General features: G+C 42.3%; 1 protein-coding gene across 1 annotated transcript; it reads left to right on the top strand.

Moving 5' to 3' along the window:
* Positions 1-281: 281 nt before the first annotated feature.
* LOC308362887 (chymotrypsin-like protease CTRL-1) lies at positions 282-16475 on the top strand (the record flags this gene model as incomplete). The annotated part of the gene is made up of 5 exons (XM_080835614.1): positions 282-300; positions 583-748; positions 6753-7052; positions 12243-12474; positions 16236-16475. The coding sequence occupies 5 exons, from the start codon at positions 282-284 to the stop codon at positions 16473-16475; spliced, it is 957 nt and encodes a 318-aa protein (XP_080691740.1).
* Positions 16476-17843: the final 1368 nt, after the last annotated feature.

The following is a 17843-nucleotide window of genomic DNA, read 5'->3' as shown; positions in this document are numbered from 1 at the left end:
CCTCGTTTTCGTTTTTTCGTTAGTTTTCGTTAACGATAATAACCTTGGTGTGAACCAGGAAGTTCACTCTCTCTCTCTCACACTCACAAGTCTGTATGAAGGGCTTACTACCCCAACACCACACCACAAAAAACATAGACTCACACACACCCACACACTCACACATGAACACACACACACACAGGTACACACACACATGTTTTAACCATTGAGACTCTTGGACTCGTGCGCACACACACACACACACACAGCAGTGTGACGCTCTGTTCTCTCTTTCAGATATGTCCACACAGCTAGACGGTAAGCTACCCATGTTACTTCCTGTCTTTTTGTAGAGTCTGAGTGTTATATTTCCATCATGGGCAAGAACACACAAACACACACACACACACACACACAAACACACACACATACATATACACACACACACAGAAACAGATACACACGCACAAACACACACACACACACACACAGACAAACACACACACACACATACACACACACACACACACACAGACACGCACACACACGCACACACACACAGACACACACTTGACCCCTGACCCCTATGATTCCCTTCAGTGTGTGGGCAAACCCCCCTCAACACCCGCATAGTGGGGGGAGAAGACGCCCAGGCGGGGGATTGGCCATGGATGGTCAGCATTCACGACACCGAGGGGGACCACTTCTGCGGGGGGTCCCTCATCAACAAGGACTGGGTGATGTCGGCCGCACACTGCTTTTTAAGGTGAGGTGGGGTGTGTGTGAGTGTGGGTGTTTGTATGCGAGTGTGTGTGTGTGTGTGTGTGTGTTAGTGTGTGAGAGAGACTGAGGGGAGGAGGTGCAGGGGTAAAGTAATAGGCTACACATCTTGAAAGGAAGTAAACCATCTCCGTCTGTGTGTGAGTGTGAGTGTGTGTCTAGATAGATATATTAATCTCGAGGGAAATGTAGGTCATCCAGTAGCTTTTACACATACACTTATACACCTCACCGCCATACATACATAAATTACATATAAATAGGGAGAACATATTCACACTGAGTGTTTACAGATACAGGAATGGGTATAGAATGCAATGATTGTGACAGTGTCGGTGTGTTGGTCTCCAGGATGAAAGTGTTCTTGTGCTGCTGGTGTGGATAGTGCAAAAATATATATTTATATATGTGCATCAGTCTGTGAGTGCGTGTGAGTGTGTTTCGGCATCAATCTGTGTGAGTGTTTGTGTGTGTGAGTTTGACTGTGTGTCTGTGCCAGTCTCTGTGTGAGTGTGTGTGTGTGTGTGTGTGTTGTTAGGAAAAATCTTTGTTCCTTTTACGTGTTGTTTTAGGACTTGGTAAAGTACGCCAGTACGAAGGTTTTGTTGTAACAAGGTAGAGCTTTACTTGATAAGTTGCTGCACACAATACAGTTGCGTTAACAAGACCAATTTCATCCAGTCAACACGAAAGGAGATCTCCGGAGTTCTGACCTGCGATAGAAAAGGTCCAGTTCTTATAGTTGTTCCTTTACTGATGTCCCTGAGGGCATCATGTGTTAACCCTGTGGGTGTCATGAATGGGATCCCTATTCTGGTGAGTCTGTCGTTCGCAGAAAGACATAAATGTGTCATGTTGTGTGAAATCCCTGCATCTCTGTCTCTCAGGGATTAGCTGACCATGTTATCTACGACAGTGGCCTTCAATGTATCAAAAGTTCAACGAACAGTTCTCTCCTGTCTTGGACAGCCAGGAGCTACTGTTGCAGTGACCTGACCTTTCCTAAACACAAATACAGATACAGGCCTATGCCTAGGCCTACAGAGACATGACCCACATAGGCTTGCTTTCCCACTCTGGTTTGCAGACTGCTGCTCAAAGATTGTACCTATTCTTCCTAATAAACCTATACTGAACTGAACTACCCATGAAATTATCTTACATTCCCTCCTTGTCAACACAACAAGCAAATCACTTAGAAGCCAGGTTACATTTTTTTGGGGTGTGTTCTTTTACGTTATACAATTACTATCAAAACATAGCCTGACGATGTCATACTCATAATTCTAGTCAGAATATGAGTCTGAGACCGAACCATTGGGCTGTGATTATGGGGCGTGTTTCAACGAACCAGGAAAGAAAATTCCTCTTTGATGAATTGGATACCTAGAACCAATCAGAGCAACGTAGTATTATTACCATCTGATAGATTAAACTTTTACCTGATCCCGTAGGAAGGACGGCAAAAACATCTTTTCAATCGACAAATACCTTGATCGCGTTTCTCTGTTCCTCTTTCAAAATGAATGCGCTGTCAATATCTGTTGAGATATGCCTGCTCACGTTACTTAATTAGCACTCAAGGCTAGAAGCTACCATTTGTTTCAATGTTTTTTTTGTCTACGCCTTAGCATAACCGATCAATAATGGTCTAGAGTGCTTCAGTTAAGACCTACAATCTTTGGCAACACTCGTTTTGCGTATACCCAACTAACCGAGTCAATGTAGACATAAAAAAAGTCGTGTAGATAGCTTAAATCATATAAAATATGTCCCACTAAGCGCCCCAGATGGCGCCATCTTTGTCCGATGTATAGGCTATTCTATCTATATCTGTCCATCAACGTATAAAGCGCGCCCTTACAATTTGATTGGTCAGATCACTTTTCTGGGCCGTTTAACCTCTCCCAACTAGTTCAAGTCCAGACTGAATCTCCCAGACCAAAAATTTTGTGGGCGGAGTTCAGGCTGGTATCCAGGCTAATCAAAACACCCTCTTAAGCCACTAGCACAACGTAAGCAATGTACACTTCAAGCGCTACTCCGTCATCGGGATAGATCTGCCCCTCCCACAGATTATCCGCTCCACTATTAGCTCAGTGGAGCTGCCGATGCTTTTCTCGAGAGGTCACCCTCGAAGCGCAACTTTTCCGTGTCTAAACACCTAGGGCCTGATTTACTAACAGGATTGCGCCCATTTCTGGCGTAAAATAGCGGTCGTAAACATAAAACGGTATTTACTAAGGGGGCGCAGCGCATATTAACGCTTTGTGGGTGTGGACGGGGAGGACACGAAAGCGTGGGTGGAAACATGGGCGTCTAGCGCAAATAATATGGGAGGAGAGAAGATAAGTGCGCCTAATGATGTATTGCGTGGTATTTACTAAAACTGCCTCACCAGTGCACGTCTCAATTTGCGGGATAATTCTCCGCCTCCTTAAAGCACTTCTTAACCAGGAAGCGCATTTCCATTGAGTCTGTAAACGTTGATATGCAGTTATAAGAGCAAAATTTTTTTTAATGCAGGCCAACGTGAAAGTCTGCTATTTTAACACTTTTTTTCCTTCAGTGGTGCAGCCTGAAGTGCCGTTTACATGGAACCTAGTTTGTCAATCTGATACAGATAGCTAATATAGATAGCCCTATCATTTACACGAGCAGTCTCTATCCGCAACGATCCAAATCGGGAGTAGAAAGTAAGCAGATATGAATCGGTACGGGGGCTGGTGTACGTCTGCACGGATTCACGCAACCTGATGACGTCATTGCCCCATGTGATAAGTGCATGATCTCCAACCACTATATATATCCCTTGTTCTCCCTCAAAATCTCACTCGTGGTGGGCCTCGAATTCACTCTCATTAACCCAGCCTACTGATTTTTGATTAGCCTCCTATCTTGATCTAATTCTTCTTATTCAGACGTAATATAACTTTCATGACCACAAATATAAATTGGCCAGCGATTTTATTGCTTTTTTATTCATAAATGTATGTAAAACGGTCGGAGCAAAGGCTCATGGGAAATGGGATGACAGACATGTCATGTTGTACTGTTTCAAACTCTTTATTATCAATAGAAAATATAATTCATTTTCGCATATCCTTTAGTCTCACCACTTTTTCAGTTAAGCGATCCACAAATCAATAGACGGTACAGGTTAACCAGCCACGCAATACTTCAATTACTGAACCAGATCAGAGACGACATCGAACCCTTAAACTCCGGACAACATTGCAAATATTAAACTTTCCGAACGTAATTGGAGAAATTGATCGCACCCACATGTAAACAGTCCCACCTTCAATCCACGAACACGTTTACCGAAACAGAAAGCACACATATTCAATGGATGTCCAGGTCATATGTGATGCCAACATGACCATTACTTACGTGGTAGTGGTCTGTCCATGACAGTTTTATCTTCCGGAATAGTGCCATCTATCCATGATTGAGCAAGGGTGATTTTGGAGAGGCTTGGCTACTTGGTAAATGTATTTGTTTCAGTGGGGATATATTGTAGTGAACCCATGTCCCTTGTAGAACGTATTAATCTCGCCATGTACACATCTATATTGTTATAATAGACAGTTTATGCATTAATGCCACCAATAGCATATTATTTATAATCGTGTTCTTTTAAACATCTTGCTGTAGGTGATGGTGGGCAAAACAACAATATAACCCATTGAATCAGGTTCAGTGATTGAGCGAACGTGAACCAATATATGTATCTCGCTATCTATTCGCTGAACCTTAGTTTTTTCTTCCTCGAATCTCCATGGTGGCAGTAACTTTCTGACAAGTTCTCCAGTCTTTTAACGGTGCGCTAAATAATGATTGCCCAGCGCGTATCTGGCTTGATAAATATCACGAAAAATGCGGGGAAACACCGTGCGTTAATGTGCGCCTGGCAAAGGTGCAGATTAAGATGCGTTCGCAAATCAATGTTAGTAAATCAGGCTCTTTAAAGGGCGGAGTAAGCACAGTTTGCCCAGCGCAGATCTGGCTTGATAAATACCACGGAAAATGCGCAAAAACACTGTGCGTTAATGTGCGAACGCAGATAAAGCAGCGGTCGCATATTAGTAAATCAGGCTGTGAAGATGTGTAGCCGTGACAGGCAAGTCTGGCAGAGATGCAGGTCCACAAGAAGGTTTCGGGCAAAAGGTTGAGGGTTGTTTTTATTTCTCCCAAGCCAAAATCCTCCAGATTTTTACAGTGAGACTAAACTAAAGTCACAAATGCAAATAAACAAACAATGACACGAGGGTCAACAGAAAAGAGAAAATAAACTGACAAAAGCTAACGCAACAAAAGTTAAATCAAACTAACTTTGTGCTACAAGGTTACTCACTTAACTGAGTTCTGAGGCTCTCACTTACAATAGTGTGCACGCATGGCAGGCCTTTCAATAAGGTGACTCACTGTACTGAGTTCTGAGGCTCTCACTTACAATAGTGTGCACGCATGGCAGGCCTTTCTCTCCTCTAAGACTGAAAACACAGCACATTTTAAAGACGCATCAATTTCCCCCAAGTAATTGGAACAAACCAATAATACAAAAACTAGGGGTTAACAATACAGAAAATGCTTTTACAGCCAAAGTAAAGACATTAACTGAAAAGAAAAGAAATGTTCCTAATACAGGAAATAACAAACATCCCACTCGTACAATCATATTAAAACCAAACGCTTAATGAGCGAATATTACCTGGATTGGACCATACCATTGTCAGCTCACGCACGAGCGCAGTGCGCGAACGCGCCCCAGTCGGCAACAACAGTATATCAGGCTTGGCAGTGGAGGTGCGCGCCCCTTTAACACTGCAGCCAGAGATGCCAGGAGAAAACGGTAAACATTTGAGACTACTTTACTTTACTACTCAATAAACCTTTGTGGATCTGAAATAGTCCGTCTGCTTGTTGTTCTTGGACTCTGTTGTATTTTAAAACATGTAGCATTTCGCTAGGTGGTCAAACGGCATTGCGAACAAACAATTGTAAACAACGTTGCGAGGTTGGTGCGTGCACTCACCCTCTCGCCAGGAAATTACTCACAAGTTTAAAAGCAGGTGTTTGACAGCAGTCCAAGGTCTTGGTAAATCCACACGGTATAACAGTAAAGGTTAAAAGTAGTCCATTTAACTAAATCTTACACAAAGAAGCCATTACCTGGCTGGTGGTCATGTGACTCAGTTACGTGATGTGGAGACGCCAAGTCACAGCATCACACACCCCCCCCCTTAAGACTGACCCTCCTCATCGAGGAGGGACAGGAAGTCAGCAGTGACGTTGGACTTGACCGGACTTGTCCATTCCCAGCTGGAGTCCTCTTTGTCCACGCCTGGCTGACATGTAGGTCTCTGCTAGCTGCGCCGCCTCTTCCGATGACTGAGGGGCGTGTTCTTCAATCCATGTGCGGATCTCTGGGTTGACCATCCACAGGAACTGTTCCAGAATGAAGAGGTCCCCGATTTCTTCCTTCGTCCGGTCCTCAGGTGTTGCCCACTTCATGTAGAGGTCCCGAAGCCTGGCCTGCAGCTCCCGCGGTGTCTCGCCATCTCGCACTTCTTCGGATCTGAACCTCAGCCGATAGGTCTCGCTTTCGATTTCAAACTTTTTCAAGGTTGCCAGCTTCACTTTTACATAGTCCTGAGCGTCTCGAATGTCCATAGCAACGTAAGCTGCTCGTGCCTTGCCTGTAAGCAGGGGTACAAGATAAAGTGTCCATCTCTGCATGGGCCACTGGCTGGCCAAAGCGATGCGCTCAAATGTTGTCAGGAAATGTTCAATATCCTGGTCCTCTTGATATGGGGTCATCTTCGGTGCGGCCCATACCATTGGAAATGGGGCTGGGGCCTGGTTGGCCGAAGACGTCACGAGGTTGGAGGGAACACTGCTTACTCTGCTCGCTCTTCCTGCGCCGAAGTCAGAGGGGCCCACGCTGGCTGGGCGAGATGCTGTCGGGCTGATGGGTCTGGATGCAGTCTGCCCGTCCAGCTGTTCCTCACTGACGAATGTCTGGAGCAGGCCAAACTGATGTTGGAGGGCCCTCAGTCGACGGCTTTGTTCTTGGGCTTCTCGCTCTCGCTGCATGTCGCGCTGGTGTTGCTGCTGCATGAACTGCCTGAGCGTAGCCTCCAGGCTACCTCCTCTGTCACCATCACTGTCGACATCACGGATGGCTCCTCCTTCTGCCATCATCCTTCTGTAGGACTAGATGTTGCTCGTCTGCACTTCTGCTGGTCACTGGCTCCCAAAACCGCTGCCACCAAATGTGAAGATGTGTAGCCGTGACAGGCAAGTCTGGCAGAGATGCAGGTCCACAAGAAGGTTTCGGGCAAAAGGTTGAGGGTTGTTTTTATTTCTCCCAAGCCAAAATCCTCCAGATTTTTACAGTGAGACTAAACTAAAGTCACAAATGCAAATAAACAAACAATGACACGAGGGTCAACAGAAAAGAGAAAATAAACTGACAAAAGCTAACGCAACAAAAGTTAAATCAAACTAACTTTGTGCTACAAGGTTACTCACTTAACTGAGTTCTGAGGCTCTCACTTACAATAGTGTGCACGCATGGCAGGCCTTTCAATAAGGTGACTCACTGTACTGAGTTCTGAGGCTCTCACTTACAATAGTGTGCACGCATGGCAGGCCTTTCTCTCCTCTAAGACTGAAAACACAGCACATTTTAAAGACGCATCAATTTCCCCCAAGTAATTGGAACAAACCAATAATACAAAAACTAGGGGTTAACAATACAGAAAATGCTTTTACAGCCAAAGTAAAGACATTAACTGAAAAGAAAAGAAATGTTCCTAATACAGGAAATAACAAACATCCCACTCGTACAATCATATTAAAACCAAACGCTTAATGAGCGAATATTACCTGGATTGGACCATACCATTGTCAGCTCACGCACGAGCGCAGTGCGCGAACGCGCCCCAGTCGGCAACAACAGTATATCAGGCTTGGCAGTGGAGGTGCGCGCCCCTTTAACACTGCAGCCAGAGATGCCAGGAGAAAACGGTAAACATTTGAGACTACTTTACTTTACTACTCAATAAACCTTTGTGGATCTGAAATAGTCCGTCTGCTTGTTGTTCTTGGACTCTGTTGTATTTTAAAACATGTAGCATTTCGCTAGGTGGTCAAACGGCATTGCGAACAAACAATTGTAAACAACGTTGCGAGGTTGGTGCGTGCACTCACCCTCTCGCCAGGAAATTACTCACAAGTTTAAAAGCAGGTGTTTGACAGCAGTCCAAGGTCTTGGTAAATCCACACGGTATAACAGTAAAGGTTAAAAGTAGTCCATTTAACTAAATCTTACACAAAGAAGCCATTACCTGGCTGGTGGTCATGTGACTCAGTTACGTGATGTGGAGACGCCAAGTCACAGCATCACACAGGCCCCTAGTCTTATGAAAAATAAAAAATCCACACATTTGTAAATTTACTCAACTTATAAATGACTACAGATCAAATGAAACCTACAGAATACATACAGCTTCATACTAGATCTTATACCATACTTAATCAATTATTGTCACTGAAAATACGAAAAATAAGAAAAACCTATAAAGGCATGCTAAACTAAAATGAACAGCTTCTATAGAAGGAAAGAAAACACACACAAACATACACAAACACATACATCCTAATCTGAAATCCTAGCACAGAAAGCAATATGAGCGAGCACATTTAAGCTAGCAGCATGTCCCCTTCCCTCTGGACTGTCTACTCTTCCATTCTAACAAATCTGATTGAGCCTCCAACATCGCCTCCATTGGTTCATTATCACTCCGCCACTCTTTGTCCTGTAAAAGATTATTATCCAACACATCCTCCTCTCCTTGGTTAAACATTTCATTCAATGCCATTTTGAGGTGACTCACGTTTGAGCCACCATCGCAGCATCTGGTATCATAGGGCCTGGGGTTAACAAGGGGTCTCATTCTCATGTTTGCAGATAAACTCTAATTCGTATGTAATAGCCATGCTATATCCTGCTATCTCCAATCTGGCCAATTTCTTGTTCACATCTGTCGTTCTCATTAAGCTCCTCTTCGTTACCTTTACTGGTCCCCCCCTTCATTCCATCTCAGACCACTGCCTTACCTACTTCCCATAAATCTTCCTGTAAACCCTGACCCCATTATAGTTACTCTGTTTAACTTTATTTCGTGTCTGTTCTATTTGTCAAGCATGTCTCCCTGTGTTTCTCTGTCTCAGTTCTCCTCTTATCTTACATTCCTCCTTTCCTAATCCTCCTACACTGTATCTGCATTCCACTCTTACCCACCCCTCGGAAGTTAAGCCTTGGCCTATGTTACAATGACTTCAGTGTTTCCAAGTCGCTCATTCAGCAATTTTTTAGGGCAAAAAATAGGAGTAGTTAGTGTCTTGTTGATAATGTTGTTAATGTGTAGAAAAACATAAAATCACAAACAAGACAAGACAAGACAAAACAAAATACAGTTACCCGTCCCCTCTTTAAGTCAGCTCTAGGTTGCTGGTACAATGTATAGGCTACTGTGTAGCATCCACTTAACGCATTGTATACCAGGAATTCTTGAGATGAGGGACAAAACATGTCCGTGAGATAAAACTCATTGTATTTCTTAAAATGTGTTTAAAAAATGTGAAATAATTAGATCAAACAATAAAACAAGAACTTATGTATACCACAAAACGTTAATTAATGTTTTTTACAAATATTTTATTATTTTACATCACCTAGTGTGCTGCCTGAACCTAAAAATACCCTTGTCCGAAAGGAAGATTCATGACTTTACAATACTTAAATGATAGTTTTAAATAAAATAAAACAAACACAATAGCTACTATGATCATGTATTTTAAGTAATTATTCAAACTGTATAGAAATGTACTACTTAAAAAATATATTTATGTACTTTTTACGTGATTGAAATTGTGTCCGAAGTTTCTGTCAACACCATAAGATTTTTCTAAAAATGCAAAAAATCAGGCATTATATTGGCCAACTCACTCTCTAAGGACCCCTTTTCCACTTCCTGTTTGGTGGACATGCCATGAGGCCACTGCTCTGGCTAGTAAATATTTCAAATTTTTTCCTGAATTATCTTCTTTTATAAAACCAGCTATGTCACAACCATAGAGTGTCAACACCGTGGACGATAAAATTCAAGGTTTATGTGATTTTATTAAGAAATAAAAGTTTAATCTAACTTTATTGTTGAGGCCACATGCAGCTAGTGAAAAACAAGATGGCTTCTGCAAAGAAATCACATGTTATGATGAAAAATAGAAGATTTCGTCAACACCGTAATACTCCATTTGACTCCATTAGACGCCAACACCATAAGACATTTTGTCTTATGGTGTTGACAAAAATGGAGTTAAATGTACCATTTGCCCATTTAATTACATTTTATACATTACTTTTGTAGTGTCATTACTTCCTATTTTAATAATATATCTTCTGTGTATTTAACATTTCATGAATATCATAATTTCTGTTTCGTGCGTAAACTCCATAAGATGAGTTTTCTCTTCATTTTTGTTGTTAAAAAGACATTTTATTACATTGTAACAGATTATCTCAATAAAAACACTGCATTTCCTAAATAAATTTGTAATACCTGTATTTCTGACTCTCATTGTTTGTTTTTGAGAATAAAACATACATTTGTAAATGTATATTTTTCTACTTATAATAATCGGCAGCTTGATCATATAAATATTTTAAAGTAAATGTATTTGTTTAAAAACATGGATAGAATAACACAACTTAAAATAACCTCCAAAAGTCAAAATACTGCTATGAGTTTATTCAAAATACATTTTTTTAATGTTTCTTGGTGTCTTATGGTGTTGACAAAATCCCAGGCTTGTACGTCAAACATGACAAAATGGTTAAAAATGTTAAATCTGGGAGATTGTATTTCAACAGCATCAAAAGGCCAATACCTGGGACAACTATGATATATAAATATATGTAGGAAAAATCAACTTTTTATTTTTAGAAATTAAAAACCCATTTTGTCCCTTGTCTCAAGAATCCCTGATACTGTACTTCATATAATTATTTGCGGGTTCAGAATCTTAACTCTAATCGTGAGGTAGTAGGCTGTATAAACACCCCCCTATGTGTGTGTGAGTGTGTTTGCTTAGTGCATTGGTCCTAAAGGCACAGCTGGGATTTGTATGTGGTGCTTCTAACACCACTCTCCCAAGGTGGGGGTGTGTGTGTGTCTGCTCCTGTGAGTATGTCCTAGTCCAGAAAGAGCTTAGTGTGTGTGGGCCTGGCCCCACCTCTCTCTTGTGCAGCAGCGTGTGTGTGAGCATTCTCTCCCTAAAGGATCCTGCTCTCTGTCTCTGTCCATTTAGTATGGACCAGTTGGTTACAGCCAGGTTTTTTCTTTACACTCAATCACAATGGTTTGTTCCTAAAAAGAAATAAAGGTTTGTTTGTTAGCAATATCACGTCTTATAATCATCTATTACAGCTTGGGCAATGTTAAACCACGCTATGATTTGTTTGTTTTTCCCACTAACTTTAACTGTTAACATTGTCGCCCCTGTCACAGTTTCATTGTTCAATGTGCTCTGAGGCTGACTATTTCTATTTCAAGCACCAAGCAGGGGCGGCCTTTCCTACAGGCGGTATAGGCGGCCACTTAGAGCGCCATCTAGAGGGGGAGCGCCAAATAATGCACCCGAAAAAAAAAAAATTATAATTTGGCGCCCCTTCTATATCTCCAACCGATATTTTGACATTAAAAAATAAATCTAACATTAGGGTAAAATGAGCTGAAAACGGAAGGGGTACCTACCTCCTTGGTTTGGTCAGAACATGCTAGTACAGTAAGGCGTTTGGTTAGTGTGTGTGTGTGTTCAAGAAACTTTGAAGAACGAATTAATGAAGAGGCAAAAGCCATCCGGGGTGCAATTTAGGAAGAAAAGAAAGGAAGAAGAAGCTGTGTTTGTTGAAAGTTTTTTTTGATTCTATAGTGTATAGGCTTTAAATGAGTGAATAATATGTGCCACAAGTGACCCAGACCTTCAAAGACTTAAATTTTCAGATTATAGATTATATTTAGATTGCCAGCCATCAACAGAACAGAAGACTAGGAAAACATTATTTGCATGCGATTGGGAAGATGACGTGTGTGTGTCCATAAACGTTGATACAGGGTTGAAGAGTATGAACAGGGGGGCGTGGACGGAGCGTAGTTCAGCACAGGCAAATATTTTCTCAGTGTTTTAGTTATTGAATAAATGTTTGTTCATTGTTGCGATCGTTGTTGTGTTTATGTGAAAGAAATGTAGTCTCACCAGGCAAAATAGCGTTTGAAAGTTGTGATCCGTTTTCTTGGGGGGCAGTATAGTGTGTGTGTGTGTGTGTGTGTGTGTGTGTGTGTGTGTGTGTGTGTGTGTGTATCCGCAGTAAATGTTGAAGTGTGCTCCTTTCTCCCTCTCTGCTGCAGCACCACCAAGCGGGAGGTGTACCTGGGGCGGCACAATCAGGTGGGCAGCAACCCAAACCAGGTTTTCAGGAAAATCTCTCAGGTCATCATACATCCCAATTACAACAGCGCCACCAGCGATAACGACATCGCCCTCCTCCGCCTCTCCTCCTCCGTCCGCTTCACTAACTTCATCCGCCCCATCTGCCTAGCAGCAACTGGCAGCACCTTCAACCGGGGGACCTACACCTGGGTGACAGGCTGGGGTTATATCGGTTATAACGGTGAGCACACACACACACACACACACACACACACACACAAACACACACACCTTGTGCTTTAGCTATACAAATGGATCACTGGCTGGAGCCTCATACCAGGATATGAGCTCTGATGAAGTCACTGATGAAGTCACTTTACTGATGGAGTATCTTTACTGGTTGTATGGTGTGTATATATTGTGTGTATTTGTATTACGTGTGTATGTGTGAGTATCAGTATAGTGTGTGTGTGTGTGTGTGTGTGTGTGTGTGTGTGTGTGTGTTGTTAACAGTATAGTGTGCGTGTGTGTGTCTGAGTAACATAACATTGTGTGTATTTGTATTGTGTGTGTGCATGTGTGTGAGCAGCATCATATTATGTGTGTGTATTTTGTGTGTAAAGTGTGTGTGTAAAGTGTGAAAATATACAATGTGTCTGTAAAATTATAGTGTTAGTAACGTGTAACAGTATAGTGTGTGTGTGTGTGTGTGTGTGTGTGTGTGTGTAACAGTATAGTGTGTATGTGTGTAAAATTTGTTTGTGTGTGTGTGTGTGTTAGTGTGTCCAGTGTGTAACAGTATAGCGTGTGTGTGTGTGTGTGTGTGTGTGTGTGTGTGTGACAGTATAGTGTGTCCGGTGTGTAACAGTATAGTGTGTGTGTGTGTTTGTCTGTAACATCATATTGTGTGTGTGTGTAACAGTAAAGCGTGTGTGTTTGAGTAAAATAATATTGTGTGTGTGTGTAACAGTACTGTGTGTGTGTGTTTGAGAAACATAATATTGTGTGTGTGTATTGTTTGTGTATAGTGTGGTTAAGTGTGCAACAGTATAGTGTGTGTGTGTGTGTGTGTGTGTGTTACATCATAGTGTGTGTGTGTGTGTGTGTGTGTGTGGTGTGTGTGTGTGTGTGTGTGTAACAGTAAAGTGTGTTGTGTATAATATAGTGTGTATGTGTGTGTTACAGTATAGTGTGTGTAGCAGTATAATGTGCATGTGTTTGTGTAACAGTACAGTGTTCGTGTGTGTAACAATATAGTGTGCGTGTGTTTGTTTGTGTGTAACAGTATAGTGTGTCTGTGTGTCTGTGTGTGTGTGTGTGTTTGTGTGTGTGTGTGTGTATTACAGTATAGTGTGTGTTAGGGGTGTAAAAAATTACCGATTCGCTTCGAATCGTATCGTACTGAATCGTTTTTTATCAACATGCATCTTTTCTTGTATCGTATCGTGCCCATGTATCGAGATACGAATCGAATCGTTTTTGTCATGAGAGATTTACACCCCTACCTTTTACCCAGGTGAACTACGGGAAGAGGCTGTAAAAAAGACGATAACGTATGGGTGTGTTCATGACAAGCCGATATCCACTCCTAAATCTATCCTGCCTTTCTCCTGTTTTTTGCCATGTCCTTCTCAGGCCACAGACCCTGATGTGGGGGAGAGGCTGCAGTACTCCCTGGTGCATATTATTCATGCCAGCTAGTTGCCAGGGCTACATGAAAACAACAAGCTCCTTAGACTTGTTTAAAGTTGCAATGGAATACAAATAAAAGCAGTTTACATAAATAGGAAAGTATTAGCAGCATATAATAAATAGTAAAAGTAATCTACATATTTAAACATAATTAACAAAGAATTGCATAGGACTATAGCCTATAGAATGATATTATGCTTTTAGGGACCACAACAGAAATATGAAGGCCTAGGGGGGGAATACCTCCCTGGAATGATTTTTTTGCAGGTTGGAATGTCTGACTTAGTGTTTTCAATAATTTAACGGCATCGAATCGCATCGCATCGAATCGTATCGTATCGTACTGAATCATTTTTTATCAACATTCATCTTTTCGTATCGTGCCCATGTATCGAGATACGAATCGAATCGTTTTTGTCATGAGAGATTTACACCCCTAGTGTGTGTGTGTGTGTGTATAACAGTATAGTGTGTTTGTGTGTGTTACAGTAAAGTGTGTGTGTGTGTGTGTATTACAGTATAGTGTGTGTGTGTGTGTGTGTGTGTGTGTGTGTGTGTGTTTGTAACAGTATAGTGCGTGTCTGTGTATAACAGTATAGTGTGTGTCTGTGTATAACAGTATAGTGTGTGTCAGGCACGGCGCCAGGATTTCAATTTCGGATGGGCCAGAGTCATTTAGGATGGGCCACTATTTGTATCAACGTTTTTCACGAACAAATATAAACAGCAACAACATCCGGAACGTCTAGTTTTTCAGTTCACAAGATAATAATCATGAAACGTGGTCGCACTTTAATTTATAATTTAACTTAAACTACATGTAAATCCTGATGGCATGCTTAGGTTTAACGTTACTGAACTGGACGTTACCCACCCGGAAATAAGTTGCAAAAGACCACTGATCTCAAAAAGAAACTTTTTTTTGAGATCAGTGCAAAAGACGGAGTCCTTGCCAACACTGTATTCTAAAAATCTGTACTTCTCGTACCAGTGTGATGAGAAGCTCCTGTCCTTGTGCCCAAAAACTGTGATGGGGTAGCCTTCTTCTTTAGTTTCGGCTGTGCAGCCGGTTCGTCTATTGCCGACAGGTCCACTGGAGCCAATGAACCAGCGGAGCTTGACTGGCTGGCGGCCCCTCTTCCCACGCTAATCCCACAGCTTGCCTAGCTGGTACAGGTGCTGTCGCCATTCCGGCCGCATCTGGTGACTCCGTTCTAACTCTCTTGATATAGTTAGAAAGCGATGTCTGTCGAGCCATGCTGTAGGCCTATGCTAATAATCTGTATCTGTATATCTGTATGCTAATAATTACGGATGAGCTCCATTGTGGATTTCGATAATGCCAAACGTAAACTGTACAAAAAAAAGCGGCAAGTTTACTATGACAACCACAAACAATACTGGCGCAGACTTCACACATGTTAATAACATAATAAATATGATGTTTCCTTTTTAGCGGGATGTTTTTTTAGTCTTTATTATTAATGTAGATGTTAATTTGAATTATGAAAAATAATGTAATAATCACGCTGTCATTTAGGGCGGGCCAGTTGTACAAGTGGGTGGGCCCAGGCCCGTCAGGCCCACCCATGACGCCGTGCCTGGTGTGTGTGTGTGTTACAGTAAAGTGTGTGTGTATATCAGTATAGTGTGTGTGTGTGTGTGTGTGTGTGTGTGTGTGTGTGTGTGTGTGTGTGTGTTACAGTATAGTGTGTGTGTATATCAGTATAGTGTGTGGTGTATATCAGTACAGTGTGTGTGTGTGTGTGTGTGTGTGTGTGTGTGTGTCTCCAGAGACCCTGCCCTGGCCTGGGACACTGCAGGAAGTGGAGGTTCCAATAGTGGGGAGATCAGAGTGCCAGGAGCATTACACATCCAAAATCACCAAAAACATGCTGTGTGCCGGAGGGGAAGGAGAGGATGCTTGCACGGTACAGAGGCACACAAACATGCATGTTAACACACACACACACACACACACATACACACAAACACACACACATACACACAACCACATGTGCGTGTACAAACACCCACACTATATTTGTCTCTCACACCCTTTCCTAAAGTGTTCTTAATGTGTGTGTGTGTGTGTATATGTTTATGTGTGTGTGTGTGTGTGTGTGTGTGTGTGTGTGTGTTTGTCTGTGTGTGTGTGTGTGTATATATGTTTTTGTGTATGTATGTGTGTGTGTGTGTGTGTCTTTGTGTGTGTGTGTGTGTGTGTGTGTGTATGTGTGTATATGTTTACATGTGTTTGTGTGTGTTTGTGTGTGTAGCTCGATTCTGGGGGTCCGATGGTTAGATGGCAGGGTACCAGGTGGGTCCAGGCGGGTATCGTGAGCTTCGGCAGTTCGTGTGAAGGTGAACCAGGAGGGTACACACGCGTCTCTGAGTACCAGAGCTGGATCGAGTCCCATATGGCCAGCAACCAGCCGGGCTTCGTGACCGTCACCAGCGGAGGCACCACCAACCTCCTCTCCTTCTCTCTCCTCATCTCCGCCTGCCTGCTGTCCTGACCGCAAGGGTCAGGCTCAGGCTCAGGCTCAGGGTCAGGCTCAGGCTCAGGCTCAGGCTCAGGCTCAGGCTCAGGCTCAGGCTCAGGCTCAGGTTCACGGTCAGGGTCAGGGTCAGGGTCAGGGTCAGGGTCAGGGTTAGGGTTCAGCTGTGTGGGTTTGCCTGTACAGGTGAGACTTCTGAACACCTTCCACTTGTTAAATGACCCACCTGTGTGTCTTAGCATACATTCACCTATATGAGTTTACCTGCTTAAATGACCTGCATAAAATCAGTTACCTGTATAAGTTAACCTGTATATGTATAATTCAATTGAATTACATTTTCTGTAGGACAAAAACAATAAAATTGACTCTTCAAAGAGCCCAGGGCCTGGACCAACTGTTATAATGACCTTTGACCTTTTTAAGTTGATCTGTTTGAGTTTCTTGTATAAGTTTACCATTGTGAGTTACTTGAGTAGGTGTATCTGTTTGTGTGTGTGTGTGTGTGTGTGTGTGTGTGTGTTGGTTAAAATTACATGGGAACCAAGTTTTCATTGTAAAGGTCAGCTACCTTGGCTATACCCTGGGCTGCCCAGATTTTAAACCCTGGGTAGGATTGTAGGACTCTACAATGAACTACACATGGCAGCCAATACACTTTTACGTAACTTCACTTAGCTTAACATACGTGTGTAGGTGTAGGTATGTACTATTAACATTTCTGAGGCTACTCTCGTGTATTAGTATTAGACCTGTGGAGTTTTTAATACTTTTCCATACTGAGCACATAAACGAGGCCACTCTCCAGTATGTACTAACATATGGTTTTGAAGATGTTATCTTCACTTGGCACATGTATGCGGCTTCTGTCCAGTGTGTATTAGCATATGGATTTTAAGATTTGACACAAGTGAAAAATAGTTTTCTACAGTGGGCACATTTATGAGGCTACTCTTCAGTGTTTTGCTTTTGTGGGTGTTTCTTGTGTTGCTGATAATTGGTAATATTGTAGTAGTCCATAGTGATGAATGTCAAATTACCATAAATGGGGAATACAAATTTCATTTGAAAATAGATACAATACAACCTGTTCCTGCAGGATTAGTTGCAGCTATTGGAAAGTAATTACAGCATTTTATTACACAGCTCTTCTTAATGCTGTAGAATGCTCCATTCACTTGAATTGGGCTTCCCAACGTTCTGCGGTCAACTATTTCCGATAACTGACCGTTGCTATGCACTTAATGACCGCTGTCAAGGAAAGTGGCCTTTTTGCCTTTGATTCACATCTTTCGTAGCACTCCGCAAGTAGTACGGTAACTTATCAAGGGAGTTTCAGCGGACGGTTGAGCAGCTGTGTTCTAAAGAATGTTCAACTGTCTTTGA

The sequence above is a fragment of the Sprattus sprattus genome (genome assembly GCF_963457725.1).
Source record: "Sprattus sprattus genome assembly, chromosome: 3".
In the NCBI taxonomy this organism is placed as follows: Eukaryota; Metazoa; Chordata; class Actinopteri; order Clupeiformes; family Clupeidae; genus Sprattus; species Sprattus sprattus.
This window is presented reverse-complemented; position numbering and strand designations above follow the sequence as displayed.